This window comes from Abramis brama (genome assembly GCF_963993115.1).
Source record: "Abramis brama genome assembly, chromosome: 14".
NCBI classification, from domain to species: Eukaryota; Metazoa; Chordata; class Actinopteri; order Cypriniformes; family Leuciscidae; genus Abramis; species Abramis brama.
Genome location: NC_139976.1, coordinates 5,706,703 through 5,731,928, shown reverse-complemented (window position 1 = coordinate 5,731,928; position 25,226 = coordinate 5,706,703). Strand labels below are relative to the sequence as shown.

General features: G+C 37.7%; 1 protein-coding gene across 1 annotated transcript in view; it reads left to right on the top strand.

Annotated features, from left to right (window-relative positions):
- Positions 1-18,508: 18,508 nt before the first annotated feature.
- Positions 18,509-25,226, top strand: part of tcerg1l (transcription elongation regulator 1 like) — a 73,739-nt gene continuing 67,021 nt past the window's right edge. Inside the window, exons 1-4 of the mRNA XM_084134764.1 lie at positions 18,509-18,985; positions 19,897-20,228; positions 23,814-23,960; positions 24,473-24,656. Of these exons, the coding sequence (XP_083990890.1) occupies positions 19,965-20,228; positions 23,814-23,960; positions 24,473-24,656 (595 nt within the window). The 5' untranslated portion in view covers positions 18,509-18,985; positions 19,897-19,964. The remainder of the gene's footprint in view (positions 18,986-19,896; positions 20,229-23,813; positions 23,961-24,472; positions 24,657-25,226) is intronic.

The following is a 25,226-nucleotide window of genomic DNA, read 5'->3' as shown; positions in this document are numbered from 1 at the left end:
TCTTTGTATAGGTTTATAGTTCTCCTGTGGAGTATCTGGATGCAGTGCAGTATAATTCATCATCATAGGCATGAATATCTCTAAAAATATCCCCATATTGGTTTCTTCGAACCTTTGAGAATCTCAATATAATAAAAACCAGTGAATTATGCCCTGCATAAAAGTGCCTTTGTATGTGAATGAATATAGTCTGTGTTAGAATGTAAGAGTGAATCCCTGCTACTCTTCTGACATGACATGGTTATCTCTCACTATGAGGAGAGGTAAAGATTTCTCTCCGTTTTCTGATGCCTACAGCCTACAATGATATTCAGTTGTATTCAATACTGCAGAGCACTGAGTACATGTACAAGGCCAATGAAATAGCCTACAGTTAGCACTTAAATGCAAGTAGCAATATATTATTTAAATAATATTGTCTAAAAATGCTGTTGCCAGCAAACTAGTGTTTTGAAAATAACTGCATCCCCTTAAGACTTTAAGTTAAGCAATATCACACTATCTAGAGTGTTGTTGTTTTGCATGCTTGTGAATGTAGCATTGATTTTTATTTTATTTTATTACACGTCTCTGAAATACTTTATGCTGATTGGTCAACCGCAGCATTCAGAGATTAGATAATTCCTAATTTTCACCATTGTCTGTTCAGTGCTATATACCAGACTGCATCGATGCTCACGCTCACTTGTTTCAAACAAATGCTACCATTGGTTGCAGAGAAAATCACCTCAGATGAAGTATTAATATCACTTTAATTTTCTAGACTGATTGCTTTGTAAATTGTATTGGACTTTTGGACAAGTGGAAGTTAGGATAATATACAAGTAAAAATACAGTATACAGTACAATAATTTAAAGTCCACCTATTTTTTCATAAATAATGACCAACCGACTGTATATAATCCCTAATATACAATAATTCTTTAATATCAAGCTACATTTAGGACTAAAGTAGTTTGTCTTTCTTCACCTATGAAAGTTGTAACTCGATCTGAGAATTGCTAAGTATTGTATGAGTTGGCAATTTCGTATCAATTTGTTTGATCTGACTCATTGATTTGTAGGTAAAACGTCACCGTGAAGGTCCACTGCTAAATCTGAGCCTCAGGGGACAGACAGACAGACAGACGGATGGATATGGATTGTCCCACTCCCAACAACAGGCTTTAATACCCCATGCTTCCAGCTCCCCATCAGCTTACATTAATCCTTTTTGGAGTTTCTTTCCTGCTTTTTTTCCCTCTCTAAGCAGTTTCATTATCTCTTTAAGGTATGTACATTATTATAGAGCTGAGCTTGAAGCATAATAAATGGTCTTGTCATGATAGCAGTAGGTCAAAATTCATAGTAAATATATCTTGCTATTGTATCAGTGACAGCTTTAAAAGTAATAGTTTTGTTTGTTTACATTAACATTTTTCTTTCCACATGTTTATCTGTTTATTTGAAATTCTTTCTATTATAATTTGTTTTGCTCTTGTCAGCTAGAACATAAAGCACTTTGAGTTGCTTCTGGGATAAATGAAGGATGTCACAGAAATTGAAAGCAATGTGCAGAATTAGTTGGAAAGCCGTTCATCGATGCGCAGATTCATCATTCGAATGCCGAATACTAATATAAGAGGCAGGACAAACACATTATCGTTTCCTAGAAGATTAAAGCAGTGTCTCTTCAGAAAGTGGGCCATGGGCTCTTCCAGAGAGCATTATCGATCTCCAGAGTTGAGCTCCGCTGGTTCCTTCGTTCAGCTGAGGAGACTCATCACATGCTCATTCTTACCGGGTCTTCCGTCGCCTTGATGCTGGGTGCACAGGGATAGAGGGATGGGAAAAAACCCATCATTTAGTATTCAGCATCAGCAGCGTTTGCCTGAAAGAGCAGGCAGCAAAGAGATGAGCCGGAATGGGATTGGATTATTTCAGAAGCATTTTTATGGCAAAGAAATTGAATTTGCCTTGCCCAAGAGCTCATGAGACATTAGACGCAGGCAGTCATCAGCTGAATATTATTATGCGTTTAGAACAGAGACGGCTATTGGGAAGCTAGTGGCTGCCAAAGGAAGAGCGGAAAGCTGCACACAGCCAATTATCTCATTAAACTAGCCTGCTTATTAAAGCTGTATATAGGCGTAACCATGTGTGCCAGTGTCGTCTGCATTACACCTGACAGCCTCTGAGCTTTCTGTATTTAGATCTGGGACTGTGTCCAAAGCTGCTTGTTTGTTCCTGCAAATATGTAAGACAGGACATCGTGTTCCAGATGGATTTTCTCTTGTATAGCAAGCCCTGATTCCATTCAATTACATAGACAAAAGAAAGGTCTGCAACATGACTGAGAGCAAGTCTAAGCTTATAGATGTAGACCTTCAGAGCTCAAGAATCAGCATGTTAGATTGTGCTTGCCTCTGCTGGTAGATGATGGAACTATATAATTATGCAGGCAAAATAACTTTATCCTTTGATGACATGAAAAGCAATATATATATACATATACATATATATATATAATATATAAAACAAAACTTGACAGGTTGTGCCCTTTCAGCTAGGGCTGGGGTAAATGATTATTAATTAAACGATTAGTCGGGCGATTATTTTATCGATTAGTCGACTAATCTAACGACTAATTGGAATTAAAGGGATACTTCACCTCTGAAAAGATGAATGTGTATTTAAAATAGGTCATTTATGTAGAAGAAATGTGAAGACATTTTTGAATTTGGAGCTTTCTAGACTGAGAAAAGCCAGAAAATGTATTTTTGGCTTATGTGGATGAAAGACAACAACTCCCAGAATGCACTTGCTTCGCTGCCCTAGGAGGCCACTACCAAGCCACGCCTACCGGTTAGAGAGCGCAGTTGAAAACAACAAGAAGGTTAGGCTACTAACTTAGTGAGTCTCCGTGACGAGTTTGCCCTGGATTTCGAGATCGCCCAAAATGTCCGGGAATTCGGCTTTTGCGTTCTACAGTCGCCATTTATTATGTTTACTGTGGCGAGCAGGACGAGGCTGACGGCCGCGGGAGAACGGCGCGAGGCCGGTGGCGTCATTACTGAGACGCGTCGGTCTCATATCTCTCACGGAGGAGCGGGAATTTTCTTAGCAATGGTAAAACGCACATCAAACGATCACTTGTTTAGCGTTCATGTAAACACTACATTCAGATTCACCGATCGGAATGAATTCAGTTAGATTGAAACAAAAGGTGTGCATGTAAACAATGAATGGCGACCGCAGAAAGCAAAAGCCGAATCCCGGACATTTTGAACGATCTCGCCCGCCTGACAAGTCCAGGAAAAGGAGGATGGTAACCCCTACAACTCAGCTTTCTCCTACTACTCAGCTTTCTCCTACTAAGTTACTCAGCTTTCTCCACAGAACAAGAGCCTGCTAGCTTAGCTTCCAGGCTGACACTGTGTACATTCTGTGAGTGAGATCCCACCCTCTATGGACGGGTTGAAAACATGCGGAACAGCTCCTTCTACTGGCTGTAGTCTTTAGCCTCTGGCCAGAAAATCCTCTGATGACGCAAAATGACGATTTTTGCGTCATCGGAGGATTTTTTCCAGACAAAAAATACATAAATCTCTCCTCTCAGGGGTATATGAGGGTGGAAAGCACGGTAATTCGAAAATACTACAGGTTTTCTACTAATACAAAGCTTAATGCTAAATCCTGAAGTATCCCTTTAATTATCCTTTCTGTTATTCGCATATCTCTCAAACTGTTAAGGCCATTGCACACTGAGTCCGAAATTTTCGTATGCGTTTTTTCGTGTTCGTCAGCGTTAAAATTCGTCACGCACAGAAACCTTGCACACTGAGTCCGATGCGTATTTATTAAACCTTTGCGGAAAAAAACGCAAAAAATACAAAATGGATTCGTCAAGCAGTGAGGATGATTTTGTTTTTGTTGCCCTCTTTCTTCTTAAAAAGAGAAAAAGAAAGAGGAAATATTGGGTCCATCCAATCCTGAGATTGCGCTGAGAGGAAGGAGAGTTTCACCTCCTTATGAAGGAGTTGCGAAATTATCCCAAACGATTCAAAATTTACCTCAGAATGTCAGTGGAACAGTTTGATGCTTTGCTAGCGATACTGGAGCCACATATTAAAAAGAAGACCACCAATTTCCGTGAACCAATCGATCCTGAACAGAGACTGGCAGTATATGTCTAAGGTATGGCAACACGCACGCACGCGCACACACACACACGGCCGGCGGAAGCGCTGGGCAGACAGAACAGCTGTATACAGGTTATATTTTATACCCAAATAATACATGATTAGTAATCGAATTGGCTGCTCGATTTTGTCGTTCGCTTGTAAGGTGGCTCTGAATTGTCAAAAAACCTCTCAAAATACTGGCTGTGGATACGAAAAACGCAGAAAATCGAACCTGATCCGATTTTTTTTTATTACGGACGAAAGTTTCGTAGACAGTGTGCAAGCGTGATTGACATAACGTGAGGTTGATTTTTTTTTTTAACGTGTGAAAATTTCGGATGCGAATTTCGGACTCAGTGTGCAATGGCCTTTAGTCCGATGGATTTCAAACCTGACAGGTGTCTTGCTATGGGCATGAGTAAGTGCAGTGCCAAGTTTGACGTTGTTTGGATGAGAAATGCAAAAGATATCATTAAATATATCGGTAAAAGAAGCACTTAGAAGGTTGTGGTTTAAAAATAAACATTCTGACATTAGGGTTGTATCGGTCAAAGAAGCCCCAAGAAGGTTGTGGTTAAAAAATAAACATTCTGACATAAACACTCTGTCAGCTACAATGTTTACTTCTGAATATTATAGTATAAACGTGATAAACCCATTTTGATTAATTTGAGAAAAAAATGTGTTTTCTTTACCAAGAAAGTGGCAAGATGAAAACCACTATTTTCTGTTTCAAACTTTCACATAGCATCTTTAGGTTATAATAACATAAATTCAAATCCAGATTTTGGATCAAGATTTATTATAAAAACTGATTCTTTTTCCCCAAAAATGCAATAAATTCATGACACTTTTTTTTCAAAATGCAATTAATCCATTGAAATATAAAAGTTATTTTTCATATTTCATGTTGAAAATACACAACAAAGTAAGTTGATCCACATATGACAGCCTCTGAACTCGGTCAATACTAATCTTATAAACAGGCACATACTGGACTAAACATACATTCAATCAGCCATCGCTAAGAAATACCTCCTGAACTTTTTTGACGGAGATCAGCTGTAAAATGGCTTGGTCCTGCTCGGTTTTCGTTGACTGAGAACAAGAATTGAAAGTTTTTTAAAAGATCCCCTGGGGTTAACGTGTCAGCGTGACAGAAGTTTGATGCTGTCGTGCGAGAACAAGCTACAGTCGGCATTTTTCCTCCTCCCGCGTGCCTCATCTTCTTAATCTCCTCACGTAAATGATTAGATTTCGATGGCTTACGTTTCTCATACGGCAGAAACCACCACAGGTTCATCAATGCCGTCAAATGTATTCATTTGTTTGTTTGTTTGTTGATCAAAAAGTACAAAGTAGATAAGGAAAACTAGGATGCCGGGTGTATTCAAAGCGCCGCCGTTACTGTTTACAATGCGTGGAATGGTGCGCTGTGATTGGTTGAGCGGATTTATCACATTCTGCAGAGAAAGGAGACTGCCGTTTGTCGCGGTTTGGAAGGAAAGGGAGAAAACATGACAAAATAACACGGCGGGCGGTGTGTGTGGCGAGCTGTACCTCCGGGAATGGTGCAAAAAATAAATAAATAAAGAAGTGTCGACGCAAAAATATGACGTCGACGTAATTTTGACGTCGAAGCGTTGACATCATCGACGCACCGCTACAGCACTACTTTCAGGTGCATCTGCCAACCGAGCAACTGCTATTGAGAAGAAAAGGTAATGCTAACGGAGAGCTTTATGCAGATGTATACACACTTTTATAGACAGCAGCTTAAATTGCAGGGGTACATTACTTTAGACATCCTTTCTGACTGAATCTTGTTAGAATATACAACAATGTTCTGAGAATAGCTTTTGCATCATTTGTTGCAGAGGATACTTGCTTTGATATTTTGTTATCTAATGCTTTGATATTCAGACATTTTATATGTGACTAAAGCGTTCAAATACTTCAGGCCACTGAATGCAATTTACAATGTGGAATATATATATATATATATCTTTAATTTCATAGCCCTGGCAGCATCAGCAATGAAGCATCAAAGTGTCTTTTGATTATGGTGAAGATCAGAAAGGAAATCTAGGTCATTTATTATAACGGCAAACCCATAGTTTTGCTTTTGGGTCTTTTTTGGGGTCTAAATGGAGCATTAGTAGACGCTCTATGGTAAGTTAAGCAGACGCCTGCTTCTTTAGATGAAGTGTGACAGAACCTGAGCGAAAGGTAGAAGTTGATTTGATCTGAGGCTTTATGAGACTCTTGGGGTCTGAATCTACTCTGCCAATTCCAGTAACAGACCTCCCATATGACCACTACCACAGATGTGCCAGGGTCCACAGAGTATCATGGGTAATTGTAAGTGAAATAGACCAAGCTGGCTTCATGATGGAGTAGCCCTTGACTCCACCGCTTGTGAGATAGAGTTTAGAGATGGACCGCTGAAAGGAACAATTCTTTTGATTTAGTTATCAAACCTGATGGGTACGTGAGACAAACAGTCAAAAAAAAAGAAAAAAAAAAAAGAAAGAAAAAAAGAGGTAATTTGCAGTCCGTCTTGAATTTATATTGTACAAGATAATTAACTACTGTGAGGAATGGATAACTCAAGATTTTCAAATAGTAGGCTATGTCATTGTCACACCATGTAACATGGATTGTATATATTCAGCTTTAAAGGAATAGTTCACTTAAAGGGGCTATATGTAAGAATTTTCATTTATTAATATCTTTTTAATTTCCAATGTTTGAACAGCTTGTAACGAAACTTAAAAAAAAAAAACACACACTCCCGACTTCCTATAGGCTGTCTCTGAAAGCCTAGACATGATTTTGATTTTAAGGACTAGGGACATTTTTGCCGGGAAAATCTAAAGAATGTGACGTTAATCTCAAATATAGCCTACTTATAATCAATATCATAACAGTGTAATTTTAATTACCCCATTGGTCGACATGATGCTGGTGAACTGCATAGCTTGTGCAAACATGCACATCGCTATGATCAGATGCTGCTGCTTTCTCAGCGCTGTCATTTTGTTGTTGTTGTTTTTATTTTGTTATTGAGAGGAAAGCGTGCAGGACATTTTTACATAGCATATTCATCTAAATGTCGCAGTGTGGACGGCATCTGGATGTTCCCCAACATTATATTGCTTCAAAGGTATTTCCAGCTTCTTTTTACTTATAAGCAAAAACAAAATAGAACTTCGCTGTGAGTATATTGGAGCATTGAATCGCTCTTGTACATTGCCTGTGCACAAGTGCAAACACAAACAAAAAGTTGCTGGCTGCAGTTCACTTAACGGCCACCGGTGTTGCTAATAAGGGTTTCTGTATTCTGTAATATAAGTAGATTAGAGAGCAGCAGTGGTGTGAAATCAAAGCACACATCTAAATAAATGAAGTATTTATTTGTTTATTTAAAAGTTAGTGGTCAGTGATTTTTTTAATGAAAGAAATTCATTCAGCAAGAATTGATCGAAACTGTTGCAAAAGATTTATATTTCAAATAAATGCAGCATTTTTTTAAACGTGTGAAGTTGAAGATGAAGTTGACGATGCTGACTCGCGATCTTTGCAGTAGTGAACGCGCCTGAGAGAAATACACATTTCATACAGATGACATAAGCAGAGAACAGTCTGTTTTCTTTCGTTTTGAATTGTTCTGTTTAAAAATAGACATTTCAAGCTTTCAATATATGTCTCAGGTCTGTGAGGCAGGTAGGTTTCGTTTCATTTGAAACATGATGAAAAAACCGATGAAACATTGATCAAAATTAAGATACAATTAATACAAAACGAAATTAAATTTAAATACAGGCTTTGTGCTTTCTGTTTGAGGTCTCTGTGAAAGTTTTAAAGCAGTCTTTTAGTGCCGCTTTCAGAGCGCTCACGTCCATAACGGAGAACTGTCCCGTCCGTAACATTGTTAACGCAGTCCAGTGCGACTTATATGTTTTTTTCCTCTTCATTTTTGACTGATCGTTTTTTGACTCGTAGATATTTGAATATATTGCTTGATACAGTATTTGATACCCGTTCGAATTTGATTTTTCTCAAAAGTGACAGCACGTGTGATTTGTGGATTACTGATAAGCGCGAGTGGAGAAACAGGCGTTTATTTATTCATTCTCAGTGTTGAGAAACGTAGCTTTCATGTGTTACGTTATTGTGTTAATAATAACTAAAGTAGCCTACCTAATTATGTTACATATTTATTTTGTATGAAAACTAGCGCGTTCGTTACTTAGGCCAATGGATTAAAAAGTAGGCTACCATTGTATCAGTGCTGCGCGAGCTCTCTCTCTCACAAACACAGACGCACGCACACAGAGAGAGAAGATCATTGTAAAATGAAAAATTGGCGGGCTAATTCGTCTTATAGCCTACTTGTTATTATTTTTAGAATAAGTGATTCGTTATGCTATTATTGGACTCCTGTCTATTCATTGTCAACTGTTTTCTATAAATATGTTTGTATTGGCTAACATTTATTCAGTTAATGCGTGTCCTGTTTAAAATGTGCAATGTTCAAACTCAAAGACAGCACGTCACAAATAGAAGCCCTTTTCCCTGTGGTATTTTTTAGTATCATATTTGGATATTGGAATAATAAATTAAGTCCTATACACAATGTTCCTATGTTTTTTTTTTAATACTGTTTTCTAGGGGTTTCTTAATTTTAGACAAGTTGACCAGCACACATTATATGCAATGCAATATAATGCATGTGTGTTTTGGAAAATAGATTTTTATTTGATTATCATAAAAATGTGTTTTCTATACAGAGATATATCGACATCGGTAAATATCGGTATCGGCCATAACAGCAATATTAATATCGGTTATCGGTATTGGCCACAATTTTCACATCGGTGCATCACTAATTTTACAATATTTCGGTTTCAACTGTATTTTTGATCGAATAAATGCAAGCCTTGGTGAACATAAGACGAGACTTCTTCCGAAAAGACGATGGCAAAAATTTGTCTTAAATTATTTTTCTATATGAAAAAAGTAAGGTGATTGCATTGAAATGTTGAAACCTTTCTGTTAAATTTAAATTGAGTTTGACTCTTAATCCATCAAACAGTATCTTCAAAAAGATGATTTTCTTAAGATCTGATTTTCTTTAGACCTAAACCTTGATTTTCTTTAGACAGTTTTTTTTTCTATGTGCAAATTACAGGTGGTTGAACAGCAGTTTGGTGTGACATGAAGACAGGATGTGATTCCTCCAGGGAATCGTCCCTCCGCTCGTGTCCGACACCTTAAAACACCACAGCTAAACAGAACACCAATCCAAAATCTTTGTGTGTGCGTTTCACAGCACGTCAATGGTACTTCATTTATCTCCATTTCTTCCTTGAATAAAGCTTGTTTAAGGACAACATTCTAATGTGTGTCAGGTTTGTGACTATTTTAAACATGTCAACCTTGTAAGAAATCATTTTATTTGATCACATCTCAGAGTTTTGCTGATGGTCATGACAAATTCCTACATGCATGCCTGTACCAGTGTCCTTGTTTTTGTAAGGTGCAGATAGCTGTTTTAGTGCTTTTTTCATATCCCTTGCCATTTTGAACAAATTGCTGCGCGACCCTGTTTGGGGAAGGTAGGTGGCTTTGCCCGTACACCGGCCCATTACTACATTACATATTGTGTTCAGGACCGCAGTCGATCTCTGAGTGGTCCTTGACTCTGAAGTCTAGGTGACACCTTTGTCATGCGGAAAGACAGGTTTGATAAATGCATCCATTAGGAGTGGGACACAAAAGGGGAATTTTAGCCCATGCAGTGATGAAAGTGAGGAAATTGATTCAGTATAATTATTAAAGTCAGAAGGGTAATGATGTACATATTTGTTTTTGTGTATTCCCCACTGAAAAGACCAGCGTAGACCAGCATGAATTTCTATACTTGTCCAAGCTGGTTATTTCGGATAGTTCTGGTCAAAAATACAGCAAAAACAGTAATGTTGTGGAATATTATTACAATATAAAACATTTCACATGATTACAATTTAAAACATTTAAAAGATCAATGTTGAAAACAACTGTGCTGCTTAAAGTGCCCCTATTTTGCTATTTTAAAGTCTCCAGATTTTGATTTTAAGGTCTCATACATGCATCAAAGGTCAAAAAACACTTTAATTTTCTCATAATATTTAAATAATTCTCAAACGACTCGATGGATGAATCAGTCTATCTAATCCCTCCTTTCTATGAGCTACTCTGCTCTGATTGGCCAGATGACCCAGTCTGTTGTGATTGGTCTACCACTGTCAGAAGCTACACATCCCTTACCATAACTGAACTTCAGCTCAGGAGGCTTCCTAACACCATGTCCTAACTACATGCGATGCGATGTAGCAACACGTGATAAAAGGTTTATTTTCCATGTTAATCAGAGTTTTTGTCCTAACCAGTCGCGACACTCAACGATTCTATTTTAGAAACGGTTTCTATTTTTCTGCAACGTCGCGCTGAAACAACAAACACAAAGTGTGCCAATGATAATCTCAGGTAATGTTTATGTGCTTTATTTAATGTTAAAAGCGTGTAATGTGAATTTGAATATCATTTAGTGCTCCAGCTTTGTAGCTGTAAAAGCAACAATGGATAATTCACCTCAGATCTTGAAATGAAACAAATTGGAAACAAAAACTCTACACGATCACTCTTCAACTCTCTCCTCTGTCCACCTCCACCACCACCCACTTCCTCTTTAACTGCTGACGATTTTGCGAACTTCTTCACCAACAAAACAACAACTATCAGCAGTCAGTTCTCAGCTCCACACACACAGGAACCCAGTCTGACCCCTTCCACAGCCAATATCCCTCTGTCCTCCTTTTCTCCGCTAACCGAGGAAGAAGTATCTACACTTCTCCTCTCCAGTCATCCTACCACCTGCCCTCTAGACCCCATCCCCTCACACCTTCTACAAGCCATCTCTCCCACACTTCTACCAGCACTCACACACATCATCAACGCATCCCTACATACTGGCACTTTCCCTACAGCATTCAAGCAGGCTCGGGTTACTCCACTGCTTAAAAAAACAACACTAAACACATCATCTGTAGAGAATTACAGACCTATCTCTCTCCTAGCATTCATTGCGAAAATACTTGAAAGAGCTGTTTTCAACCAAGTAACATCCTTCTTGTCTCTAAACAACCAGCTGGATGTCAACCAATCCGGCTTCAAGAAAGGGCATTCAACTGAGACTGCATTACTGTCGGTCACAGAAGCTCTACGGATCGCAAAAGCTGCTTCCAAATCTTCAGTCCTCATTCTCCTGGATCTGTCTGCTGCCTTCGACACTGTGAATCATCAGATCCTTATGTCCAGCCTCTCATCACTGGGCATCACAGGAACTTCACTCCACTGGTTCGAGTCCTATCTCACAGGTAGGTCCTTCAGGGTCGCATGGAGAGGCGAGGTATCCAGAGCACATCAACTGACCACAGGGGTTCCCCAGGGTTCAGTTCTTGGTCCCCTCCTCTTCTCCATCTACACCACATCACTGGGACACATCATACAGGCACATGGTTTCTCCTACCACTGCTATGCTGATGACACACAGCTCTTCCTCTCATTTCAACCAGATGATCCCACAGTAGCTGCACAGATCTCAAGCTGTCTGGCGGACATCTCGACATGGATGAAGGAACATCACCTGCAGCTCAACTTGGCAAAGACTGAGCTTCTCGTCCTCCCTGCCAATCCGTCTCTACAGCACAACTTCACTATCCAGCTAGAATCATCATCAATCACCCCATCAAGGTCGGTCAGAAATCTTGGAGTAACGTTTGATGACCAGCTGACCTTTACAGATCACATTTCAAAGACAGCTCGATCATGCAGGTTTGCACTGCACAACATCAGGAAGATCAGGCCTTTCCTTACTGAGCATGCAACACAACTTCTCGTCCAGGCCCTGGTCATTACTAGGCTTGACTACTGCAATGCTCTTCTGGCCAGACTTCCATCATGTGCAACTAAACCTCTACAAATGATTCAGAATGCTGCAGCTCGTCTTGTCTTCAACGAGCCCAAGAGGGCCCACGTCACTCCTCTGTTCATCTCTCTGCACTGGCTACCTCTCGCTGCTCGCATCAAGTTCAAGGCATTGACGCTTGCTTACAGATCTATCACAGGCTCAGCTCCCTCCTACTTTCACTCACTCCTACGAGCCTACGTCTCTACCAGAAGCCTACGATCGGTCAAAGAGCGACGTCTCATGGTTCCATCACAGAAAGCCACAAAATCACTTTCCAGAACATTCTCATTCACAGTTCCATGCTGGTGGAACGCTCTCCCCACCCTCATCCGGAATGCAGAATCCCTGACAACATTCAAAAGACAACTGAAAACCCATATCTTCCGTGAGCACTTAACCTCATAAAAAAAAAAAAAAAAAAAAAAAAAACCTTCCCTTTCCCTTTAAAACCTCACTTATCGGGCTTATGCTACTCTGAATAATGCCTGAACTTCGTATTTTGAGCACTTCTTGCGTTGTTTTTGCCTCTTCATGATGACTCGCTTAATTTAGTCCTAATTTGTAAGTCGCTTTGGATAAAAGCGTCTGCTAAATGACTAAATGTAAATGTAAAAACGTTCAAACTGTGAACATACAAGTGTATTCTTTGACAAAGATTGTTTTAGTAACTCAGTAGACTATGTATTTTTAATAATGTTTAAATGGCGTATTATTTGTGAATTTGATTATGTAGCCTGCTTATCCATTTTCTTGGGAGTGCCGTCAAGAATTACTCTCTGGTTGCCGCGAGACTCCGCCCACACGCTGTTCTGATTGGCTGTGTGTTTTGATTGATTTTGACGCATCATGTAATGTGGACAGACAAATTATTTGTCGCTGGAATCTTATCGCATTGCGTCTGGTTAGGACATGGTGTAAAGCTCAGTTATTGTACACACTGCAAAGACAGTAACGATGGCGTCGATTTTACCATATCAATCCGAGCGCAAGTCCGATGTTGAAACATTGGAAGAAATAATTTACCAACCCGAACCTCCATCGCAAGGATGACCTAAGCAGGACTTTCTCAGTGTTTCTCAATTTATTGTGTTGAACATGCAGGAACTATTAACTGTATCAATAACGGTGCATACATTAGCCCAGCACTGAATGACTTATGTAACAAACGCACACGATTATTAATTATTAAATTACAGAGAAACAAGAAATGACTGCACATGACATGCATACAAAATAAATATATAAATATTATATTATTATTATATTATATATTATTATATTATTATAATATATATATATATATATATATATATATATATATATATATATATATTTTTTTTTTTTTTTTTTTTTATTTATTTATTATATAAATATTCGTTCTAATTAAAAGGTCCCCCTGGGCTAGTCCCCAATCGGCCCAGGCCCATTTGCACGTGCATAGCTTTCTGAGTCGATTCTTTCTTTGTTTTGGGAGACATTAACTTTATTTATCGTGCATTTTCGACTTTACAACTTTTACATTCACAAACAGCTGTATTACTACACATTGTATGAAAGGGAATATTCGGAAAAAACAAACATAATAGGGGCACTTTTCTTTAAGTTCAAAAGAACAGCATTTATTTAAAACAGAAATATTTTGTAACATTATAAATGTATTTACTGTAGCTTTTGATCAATTTAATGCATCCTTGCTGAATATAAGAATTAATTTTGTTAAATTTAAATTATTTTTTTCAAATTTGCAACTTTGTGTTCCACAGAAGAATGTAAAGAAAGAGCAACTATATAAACTATTCTTTTAACTGCTACACCACAACACCAATCCCTCCAATAATTGTTTTCATCCCAGAAGTCACAGGATCCTGCCTGTACAATCAACACTTTCCTGAACAGTAGAAGCGGTACATCAATTTTCCAATGCCTGCGGCAGCTGTGGTATGAACAAGCACTTTTGTAATACAGCACAAGCAATGGGAATATTCCTGTCCCAGAATCTGGCATTAAAACAAGCAAGCAGAACATAGGGAAAACCTCTGACTAGTTCCCAAGTGAGGTGTAGACCTCACACATGTAAATGACCAGATTCAGGAACAGTGCTATCCTGAGGCTATGACTCCACCAGGCATTATGAAATGACTGACACAAAAACACATTATACATATTTTATTTGTTATTTAGCTGCTAGTTGCCAAACTTTTTTGAATGTTAATAGATTAAAATAATTAATTGTGATTTAATTAAATATTAGCATTTTGTTTTAGCATTTTAAATTATTTTAATATAATTTACTTTGAATAAGTTATAGTCATCTTGCGCCCCCCAAGGAGCCCCTCTGCTTTAGATCATTTAAATAATTATAGATTTAAATAACTACTGACAGCTATTTAAACCGCATGTTCTGTTATTGCGTGTTTTAATGAGAGACACCAATATGTTATTTTTTTTTCTAAAATATAACATTTATTTTCTTTCCAAGTTATTTTAATGTATTGCTCTTATTGAATCTTTATTTATTTATTTAAGCTTTTATAACTTGAAGCTTTAATCCTCTGTTGTATCACAAAATAGATATGCACTCAGACTTTCAAATTCTTGACAGAAAACCTAAAAAAAACTGACCCATAATGCACATTCACAGTCTTATTGTGGACAAATAAATGTAACAACTTTAAACGATTTTCCTTTCAGCTAATGGCATGAAGCTCTTTTACTTTTAACCCCTTCTCTTCCACATTCTGGTATATAACAGGCCACTTTTTTTTTCTCATTGAAAATTCTGTTTAACTCCAATAGCATTTCAGCCAAAACACTTTTTTTTTTCAGTCTGACTAAAGAGAGATGAAAAAAGTGTTGGGAAACCTGTTTGAAAACAGACATTTTTTCCAATTCTAGTTGGTGATGGTCCAGAAATCTACACTTCAGCCTTTTTATTTGACATATTTTGTAATCAGTAGCAAAAGTGGTTACACTTTATTTTAACCCTTAAATGCATGAATGTTTTGCCAATCATTATTACATATTCAGGTCTTTATCTTCTTCACCAGATCCACCTTCAAATGACAGTAACACCAACATTTGATTGCGTTCAGTATTTTCTATTTGCAGTAAATCCCTGAACCATTTAAAATTTTGCTGATGATACTTCCTATTCTTTTGTTTTCTGCCTGCGGTAACTATGAGTGAAACACTTCATCATTGTGAATCAGACATTTCCACCTTGTGGAATAAAGGTGAATTGCACTTATTCAGTCATCAAAGATTCAATTATTGTTGTGCAGAAAACATAACTTTACACTGTAACAAAAAATACAAAAATGAAAATGAAAACAGGCATTCTTTTATATTTTTTTTCCCTTGTTATACTGTTTATAATGAATAAGGTAAATTATACAGTGTCCATGTTACAGTGTAATTATACATTTAAGTACTGAGTAATAGTAATTAACTACATACTTTAGGGTTAGGGTAGGATTAATTGTGCCTAATTTATAGTTATCTCTAAATAACGTGTAACAAGGGCACATTCAAATGAAGTGTTACCGCAAAATTGTGTCATTTTGTTAATTTGTGCACTAAACACATCAATATAAATGAGTTCCACTGTGCTTCAAAGAATCTTTAATCATACAACGGTAGTAATTGTGTCCATATATACACTAGCTTGACCCTGTAATTAACCTCACCATGTGCTCTGTCTTAGCATAATCATGCGTCCAGCTGTGAGGGGCATTTAACATTCATGTTTTCTCTGAAACAAATAGACCAAAGCCTTTCGATGTCAAGGCAATATGTTTCAATAGTATTGTGGGCCCATGCCAAGCCAGTTCCTCCGGGTAAGACACCATTCACAATGGATCATCTCTCTTTTTAATACTATTAAAATATAAATTAACGTCCATTGTGCCAAACGGCACTATCGGCCTTTGCTGTTGCTCAGGTAACCAAGGTGATGATTGTGGCACCATGTTTTCTGAATATTCTTGTAATGCTGAATATATTCTGACATGCTTTCCTCATGCTCACAGAATCTAAAGTAAGACCGGCCTCGGGCATTAGACACACTGAAATGAAAAGGTTGGAAAATTTCATTTCTGCATCCAGATATTCCCTTCAGAGAAATGGCAACTCCTACGGCAGACCCCAAAACTGGAATATCTGGAATATCAACTGAACAGGCCCAGTCAAATCATCTCTATCGCCACAGCACTGACAGTGCCATGTTCTGTGCCACGAACAGCCGTGGGTATCCAGCCTCTCTCTCCAACCAATCTAGGAGGGTGAATGAAAGGGGCAACAGTCACTAATTATGAGCACAGACCAATTTTTAAAAGTACATGAAACTGTGCGAGAGCCTGGGGTGTGAGACCACACAGCTCAAGATTTTTGTTGGAGAAAATTAAGAAGTCATGGCCTAGGGGTTTCCTCAATTTCAAGTCAATTTGTTGAGTTCTCTCTCTCACTCCCAGAATTTATGAACCTACCCTAGTAATAAATTGATTTGGAATGCTTACCAACACCATAAATGATAGTTATAAAAGCCAAATGAAGAACTGGGCTTTTGGCAGAGGACACAGATGTTGCATTGAGGGATTTATGAAACAATCTAAAGATCACACAAATAGTCTTTGTCTACTACTACATATACACGACATTGAGGTTTTTGAAAATTATTATTTATTTTAAAGAAATTAATAGATTTATTCATCACTGATGCATTAAAGTGACAGTAAAGACATTTATAATGTTACAAAAATAATCATTTAAAATAAACACTGTTCATTTGAATTAAAGATTCCTGAAAAAAGTCACGGTTGTATCACAGTTATCACAAAAATATTAACCAGCATAACAGTTTTCAACATTGATAATAATCAGAAATGTTTCTTGAGCATCAAATCATCATAGAATGATTTCTGAAGGATCATGTGACACTGAAGACTGGAGTAATGATGCTGAAAGTTCAACTTTACCGTCACAGGCATAAATTACATTTGAAAATACTGTATATTCAAATAGAAAAGTTATTTTAAATTGTAATTCTATTTCACAATATTAAACTATTACTGTAGTTTTGGTCAAATAAATGCATAAGAGTCTTTTCAAAAACATAAAAAATCTTTATACTTTAAACTTTTGAAAGAGAGTGTACTTTTAACTGAAACTTTAATGCAGATGTTCTGAGTTGTGAAGAAGAAACTTCTTTAGCAAGTACTGAAGTATCATCTGTGAATCACAGACCACACCATAAGAGAAATTTACAGTGGACATTCATTTATAATACGCGTATATACATATGCTTGCTTACTGTTTTTGCTTACAGGATAATCCAACCTGGGTTTGGGTGCATGGGGTTATGTTTCATGGATTATACTTTGTGGTAATCGAATCTGTAACCTTTCAGTCACCAGCCCTGAGCCATTACTCCATTTCACACTTCCAGGGCTCTTCCAAACTGTATAAACTCAGGCTGGGATGTCAAATCCACTTATTATATCATTTGTGTTCGCACACAGCGTTTTGTGACATTCACAAGAGTTAGAGTTGATCCACTCCTGATGAGACACCGGCAAAATAAAAGAAAAATAAAAACTTTGGATAACCTCGATTTCCCTCTATATGGCTGCTGAAACATACCCCCTGGCGATGTAAGAAAAATATGATGACTTGTGCTTCAGAGTCACCACAGAGGATTGATTGATGAGAAAAAAAAAGAAAAGAAAAGCTCTTTGACAAGGCCCCCCATTGACCAAGGCAATATTGGAAGGCTCCCCATGTAGACTATATTTCCTCTGGTACTTCTTTAATGATGACAAATGTGCTTTTTTCATCCTTTTTATGAACAGAAACTAAGAGTGACAATAGATTAAAATAACCAATATTTCAGACGTTTACATCAATATTTCAGCAGGTTTTTTTATTATTAAATTATTCAAATATTAATAATTATATATATTAAAATAATTGTAGTATTTCATATATTGATATTTTCCCTTTGAATTATTTTAATGTGTTGCCCTGTCCCAATTAAAAACTGGCAGATCATTTATTTAATATTTTATAACTGATAATGCACTTTTCAAATATCTGACTATTATGCATTCTAATCAGGTCTTTAAAAGCCCCTGGGGCCCCCAAACAGAACATGAGGATTAAATTGGTTTTAAACAAGGTAAAGCATGTCACCGTTAATAGATTAAAACAGTTGTCACAATATTCGAATCATCCCAGATCATCTGAGGGCGAGGTGTGCGTGTTTGTGCGTCCTGACGCACTGTGCTGTTCTGCGCACGGCGCCATCAGATCCGTTCAGAACGCAAACGCACCCGGTCTGGACTGTCAGGACTTTCAGCTGAGCAGAAGCACAGTCGCATCTCTTCATCAACGAGGAATTTCTACATAACATACACAAGTTCTACAAGCATGCATAAGAAATAGAGGATTATATCGTGCTGAGGAATGGTTTTGAGATTCTTTAAGAGGCACCACTGCGGGAGGCTGGAGAATCATCGGCTCGACAGTGAACAGATTTCCACGAGATTCCCACGGAGCTCTTGAGAGCGAAATGAACAACTCGCCGCTGTGATCGTGCACATGGAGAGTGCGATCCAAGGCGCGTGAACGCACACACGGCGCTTTGGACACTTTGGACACATTTCTTACTGGATACTTCAGAAACGTTCGTCTGCAGCTACAGTTCCATTTTTTATTTATCTGTTTATAGTTTGCATTATTTATTTATTTTCAGCGAAACACTAACAGACACATAAATTATGTTGAACTAAGCTGTCTTTGAAACACCTCATAGGTGAGTTCGCATGCATGTTTGGTTAAAAAAAAAACGCTACAATAACTTTTCCGTTTAAGTTTCACGGAAAAGCTTTCTTGATAAATGTCTTGCATCCACCTGTTTAAGTCAATGCATGCATGTGCTGCAGAATTTTGGGAGGGGAGCCTATTTAATTACCTTTTTAATTATTATTATTTCTTTAAAAATCAGATTCGGATTTTTTTATGACCGTAACTTAATGAGATAGGCTATATGATTATCTATGATGAAATAGGCTAATATAACAGAAGTGCTGTGGTGATATTGGAGTTCTGGTTATGCAGTTAAAATAATTTACGCATGTAATTAGCCTATTATTGTTTTTGTAATTTGTGCTAAAATGTCAACTTTCAGGGACTTTTGGACAGTGCAGTATAAAAACATCATTTTGTTCCTTTGGTTTATTGGTTTATTATAGCGAAAGAGCCGGAATAACTTTTCCATTTAAGTTAAACACAGAAAAGCACTCTTGATAATGTCTTGTATCCACCATGTGCATGCGGATGCATGTGCTGCAGAATTTGGGAGGGGAGCCTGTTTATTATGTTTCAGTGGGCTTTTTCTTTTTCTTTTTTTTTTCAGATTCGGATTCTCTTATTAGCCTACCTGAACTAAATGAGATTTTTTATGTTTACAGCAGATTGTCAAATGAAACATAACACATAGGCTACTTACGGGGATTTTTGCGTTTCGGCTATGCAGATAAAAAAAATAATAATAATATGCATGCATAATAATGGAATGTGTGGTGAAATAGAGATATAACTTTGAGAGACTTTTGGACAGTGCTCCCATATGACGAAACATTATCGTTGACATCTTGCTATTTTTGTTCATCAGAGACGCTGGGGTGCTGATAAATGTGCGATATCTATCTGTGTTTTTTTCAGTGTCCACTGCACTGACAGCTTCCTTAGTCTCCATCCATCCTTCTTCCGAGTTGTAGGATGCAGCAGGAATGATCCCGGTCCAGCGCGTTAAAGCTCAGCCTCAGCTGTGGCACGTGAGCACGGAAGCTCCTCCATGGCTCTGGATGGTCCCGAACACCTCCAGACTGTGTAGGGTGGGTTCTGCTCCTCCGGTGCTCATCTCCTCTCGCCCTCCTCCGGTGATTCAGGCAGTCTCGGGATGGCAGATGTCCTGCGATCCGTTTGTGCCTGTGATGCGCGCTCCCGCCGCGGAACCCGCGACCATCAGTCAGTTCAGTCTGCCCAGTGTTCAGGTAACAGGGTTTTACATGCAAATAACAAAGCCCCACTTAATCTACTGAACGTTTTACAGAGTTTAAAACGGCTATTTAATGAATGAATAAATGCATTCGTTTATTATCCGGTAGTATTATTATATACAAGGACCTCCTTCAGCTGAGTCTTGGTTCATCTGGTTTTCTTCTTACACATTTGAGGGAGATTTGGAATACCAAACAGCAATAATAACTGTGATATTACAGATAGCAGTAGATGTAGAGCAACCATAGAAAACTCTATGTTTAGTCCCCCAGGTTTTGGGAGACAATTTTCCAAGACCCACTATATGCCTTCTATTATTTGGAATGTATGGAATGAAACATTTGTGTTTAGTTTGTCAAATCAAGTGGCTTCTCTAGTGGCGTCTTTTTAATATGAAATTTGTGTTGCTCATGCAATATTTTTTTAGGACAGTTAACTTTAGCTTTATAATGTCATTAAATGCTTTATAATTGCCCCAATGATAAGATGATTATGATAGTTTATTCCATTAATTCATGTTCTGGCTGCAAATGTACTGAAAAGTATAATGAAATTCTTACTGGAAATTTTATTTGAACGTAATATTTAGATTGGCTGTTGGACTTATCACCTATCACCCTGTTGATTATTTTGTATGAGTGAATAATTTGAATGAATATGAATGTTATTGAAATTGCAATAGAGTAGGCTAAATATTGCATGATCTTTCATAAAAGGCATTAAGACATCACCTTGATCCATTAAGTACTCCGTGGCTTGACAAGTGCCATTTTATTTTCTGCGTTGACGTATTTCCTATTGAAACAGGAAGCTGGGGCAAAATGTGAAGGGCTCATGCTTAGAATCTTTTAGTTTGCATCACACCAGTGATTAATGATTTACTTCTTGCTTTTGTGATGTTAGAGAGAGGAACATTCTCATTCTAGGGAGAATTATTACAGCCCTGTGAAAAAGATGAATCATAAATATTTTTAAATATTACATGAGTATATTTTGTGAACTTGTATGAGAACACTAGCATTTAGATGATCTCAAAAGGAAACAGACATAGAAATAGACTAAAATCAAAAATATTTATTTATTATTTTGTTTATTTTAATGGTTCTCCTTTTGGCCAAAGGTCAGAGGTCATCACCACAAATTATAGTGTGAATGTGGTGGAATAATATTGCCTATTTAATCTATTTCCTTTTTCTGTATCAAAACAGATTAGACATTGATCTTAAGGTCATTTGTGTACTGAAATCTTCAGCTGACTCTGCAGTAAATGTAAAAAAATATATTGTAAATCAGAGATTTAATTGAGTTTTAAATGATTAGCACAAAAAGAAAAGGCAAATACATTATGCACATGCATAATTATGTGTTTTTATTATTATTATTTATTTATTGCATTATTACAAGCGGGTGTCTGTTTTAGTTAATTATATTATAAGACCAATAAAGGTCTTGATTAAATCTTGAAACAGATTTGTTGAACGGTTATAGTCAACTCGCAGCTGCTTGAATATGCCTAATAATATGGACAGGAATGATTGAGATGTGCAGGACACGATTCGTTGTTGATAACGTTTTATCAGCATCCCTTTTGGTGAACTGTTAAAGCTGAAAATCAAAATTCTGTGCATCATCTCCCTTCAGTTCCTCTGTATTACCACTAGAGGCGCTGTGTTCAGGATGACCCTCACATCCGCAGCTGCATCCCCCTCACGACTCAAACTCGGCTTGACATTTAATCTGTGTGCCGGGCAGAGGCATGGTCACCACTACTTCACATCCCCAGCGTTAAGAACTTTGTGCTTTCTCATTATTAAAGGGCTGTTCAGAGGAGGCGGCAAACATTGCCTCAATAGCACTGTGACCAGAGAGAAAGAGAGAGACAGAGACAGTGGGAGCCAAGAGTATATTATTTAAACAGAGACTCTTGAGTTGCAGACAGCCTTCAGAAGTCTTTGATTGACTGCTACTGCAGAAAGGCATTGACGCATAGCCGAGCATAATAGAATGGGACGTTATCCTGAATGCAGAAGATACAGATGCAGCATCATCTGCAGAGAATTTAACATAAAATGATGTCCACAAACAAGCTTCTTTTTGTAATATGATGTGTTTTGAAGTACAATGTCCATTTGGACTCCATCAGAGTTTATTGGATCATGAAATATCTATATGAAAGGTGGTTTTGACAAATAATCAGAAATGGGTGTTAAAAAGACCAGTTTAGATTTCATATTGACTTCAAATGATTGTAGTGTGCTTATACTGAGGTTGACGGCCAGTTCAGCCAAAACCACAGCATTTAAAAATTAACACTCACAGCGATGCTACACTCTTAAAGATGGGAAATTTCCATTCCACAAAAGGTTCTTTATGGAACCATCGATGCCGATAAAGAACCTTTATTTTTTAGGAGTGTACGGCATCGCTGTGAGTGTTCATTGTTGGATGCTGTTGTTTCAACCTCAGTATAAGCACACAACAATCATTTGAAGTCAATATGATATCAAAATGTTAAAAAATGTTAAATGGTTCTTCCTGGAACCAGTAATGTCAACAAAGAACCTTTATTCTTATAACTGAAGATGATCTTGAATACTTCAAGATCAAATCATCACATTTTTACATTCTTTAAAATAAAAGGTCAATTTCTTTTGAGGGTTCTTGACTCAATTTTAAAGAACCCTTTATGCCAAAAAGGTTCTGTATAAGAAGAAATGTCTTAAATGATTGCATAATGCTTTCAAGTTTGACAAGTTATTTAAATCTTTCTAATTATAAAGTCCTTTTGTGAGCTGCTTAATTTAAAAAATATATATATTAAATTAAAAATAACTAAATCCATAAAATAGTCCCATGATGGGAATCCCGAAAAGGTTCATGAGATGCCTGGCAGATCCCTTTAAGGTTCTGTATAGAACATTTTCTTCTAAGATCCACTAACAAAAGATGTAGCGGTTTGCACCATATTTTTTCACATAAGTGTGGATGTGGCCATTTGTAATTTGAATGTGTTTGGCTTCCGGTATAATCCGCTTCCAGTTATTTTTAGCTCTACAAAATTAATTAATTTTGCTGCTTGATATTGCAAACAGGTATTTACCACATTATTTTAATGTATTGTCGCAATTACAGTATAAACACACTGGTCTGTAGCGCAAACTATTTTACTGTTTACTGCACTTTGTTGTTCTTCTCGTTATTTCCATATAGTGGCTAATGAATCGGAAGTCAGAGAATTGGCACAATAGTAATTAAACCTTCACTGGTCCAGAAAAGTCTGCTGTCATCAACTTTATGAGGAAAAACATTGATGTTTTGTGTTGACACTTGGGATTTTATCATTTATTCTGTTGTAGTTTGTGAAATTGGTGAAGAACAGCAGGTGTCATGCCAAAAAGATTTTTTCACAGAAAACCATAACTTTTCCATAAATCTCTAAAGTCCCTGCAACCAAAATTATTTCTTGATAGCTTTAGAGTATCCTGGCTAGGTCTTTTATGATTCAGTTATGATCTTTTCAGTAAGATGGATCTGAAAGATCTCAGTGGTAATTTGTACTTCTCTTCTGTCTATCCCAGTGGGAGATGCCATCCAGGCCTCATGTGTTGGGTTACCAGCCTTCTGCAAGTGTGGATCTACTTCCAGTGTTTCCTCACGTATACCGGACTGTCCTGCCTCCACACTACGGCAAGGGCTGGGTGGAGAAACGTGTGCCTGACTACAAGGTAAAGGATGCATTCACAGTAATTGATCATATTTGGTTTTGGGGAATGAACATCTGTTCGTCTGTCCGTCCATCCATCCATCCATCCGTCCATCCGTCTATCCATCCATCCAACCAACCATCCATCCATCCATCCATCCATCCATCCATCCATCCATCCATCCATCCATCCATCCATCCATCCATCAGTCAATCTGTCCATCCATCCATCAGTCCATCCGTCCATCCGTCCATCCGTCCGTCCATCCATCCATCAGTCCATCCGTCCATCCGTCCGTCCATCCATCCATCCGTCCATCCATCCATCCATTCATCCATCCATCCATCCATCCATCCATCCATCCATCCATCCATCAGTCAATCTGTCCATCCATCCATCCATCCATCCATCCATCCATATATAAAGCACAAAACCTCATATCCGCTTGTGGGCATGAACAACTGTTCTTTGTGAAACTTTTAGTTTTTTTGCCATTCTGTAACTGCACAGGATTTCTGATTTCTCATTTGCAGTTTTATCTAAACAACAACACTTTGGCCCTTGAAACCACCTGGATCAGTCCAGAGGAAATGGGAATTTTCCAGCGTCAGGAAAAACCACTGATGAGGACGAATCAAACAGCGTTGAGCATATGTAGGCCAGCTGCAGCCTCCAGGAATATCCACACTCTTCTTTTGACACCTAGGCGTGTGTCAGGTAGGAGGTTTCACCCATTTTCCTACCTTTGTGATTCTGGCTTGCAGTTTGGCTAAAATTCATCAGAGGGATTTTTTTTTTTTTTAAATAAAGCTTTCTGTTTTCTATTTGCTCCCGAGGCTATTTCACTTTCTGCTTCTAGTTTCTTTTTAAGCAGTTTTTCCTTTGTAATGTTAATCTTCTTATTTAACTTGATGTACCAATATTGGAGGATTGTCAACTGAGATTTTACGGAGCGAAAACCGAAAAGAGGCTGTCACTCTGTTTTTGTGTTTATGTGTGGGAAGAGAGGCGGGTTGATTTGTGCTTATGAAATGAAACAGAACTTACTTCAAATTTCAGCTCATTTTCAATCATAGTGTGGTTTAATCAACTAGAGCATGCAGTGAAGACTGCTTAAGAGTGTGTAATGAAGATCCATAATGAGTATGCTGTAGAAAACGAATTATGCCATTTGATTCGGGCAACTTGACAAATGTATACGACAATTTGTATACTACGCATCTTAGGGTGATTACTATTTTGCAATATATTTTGAACTCTGTACCTTTTAAAAAGTTAATGCATGTG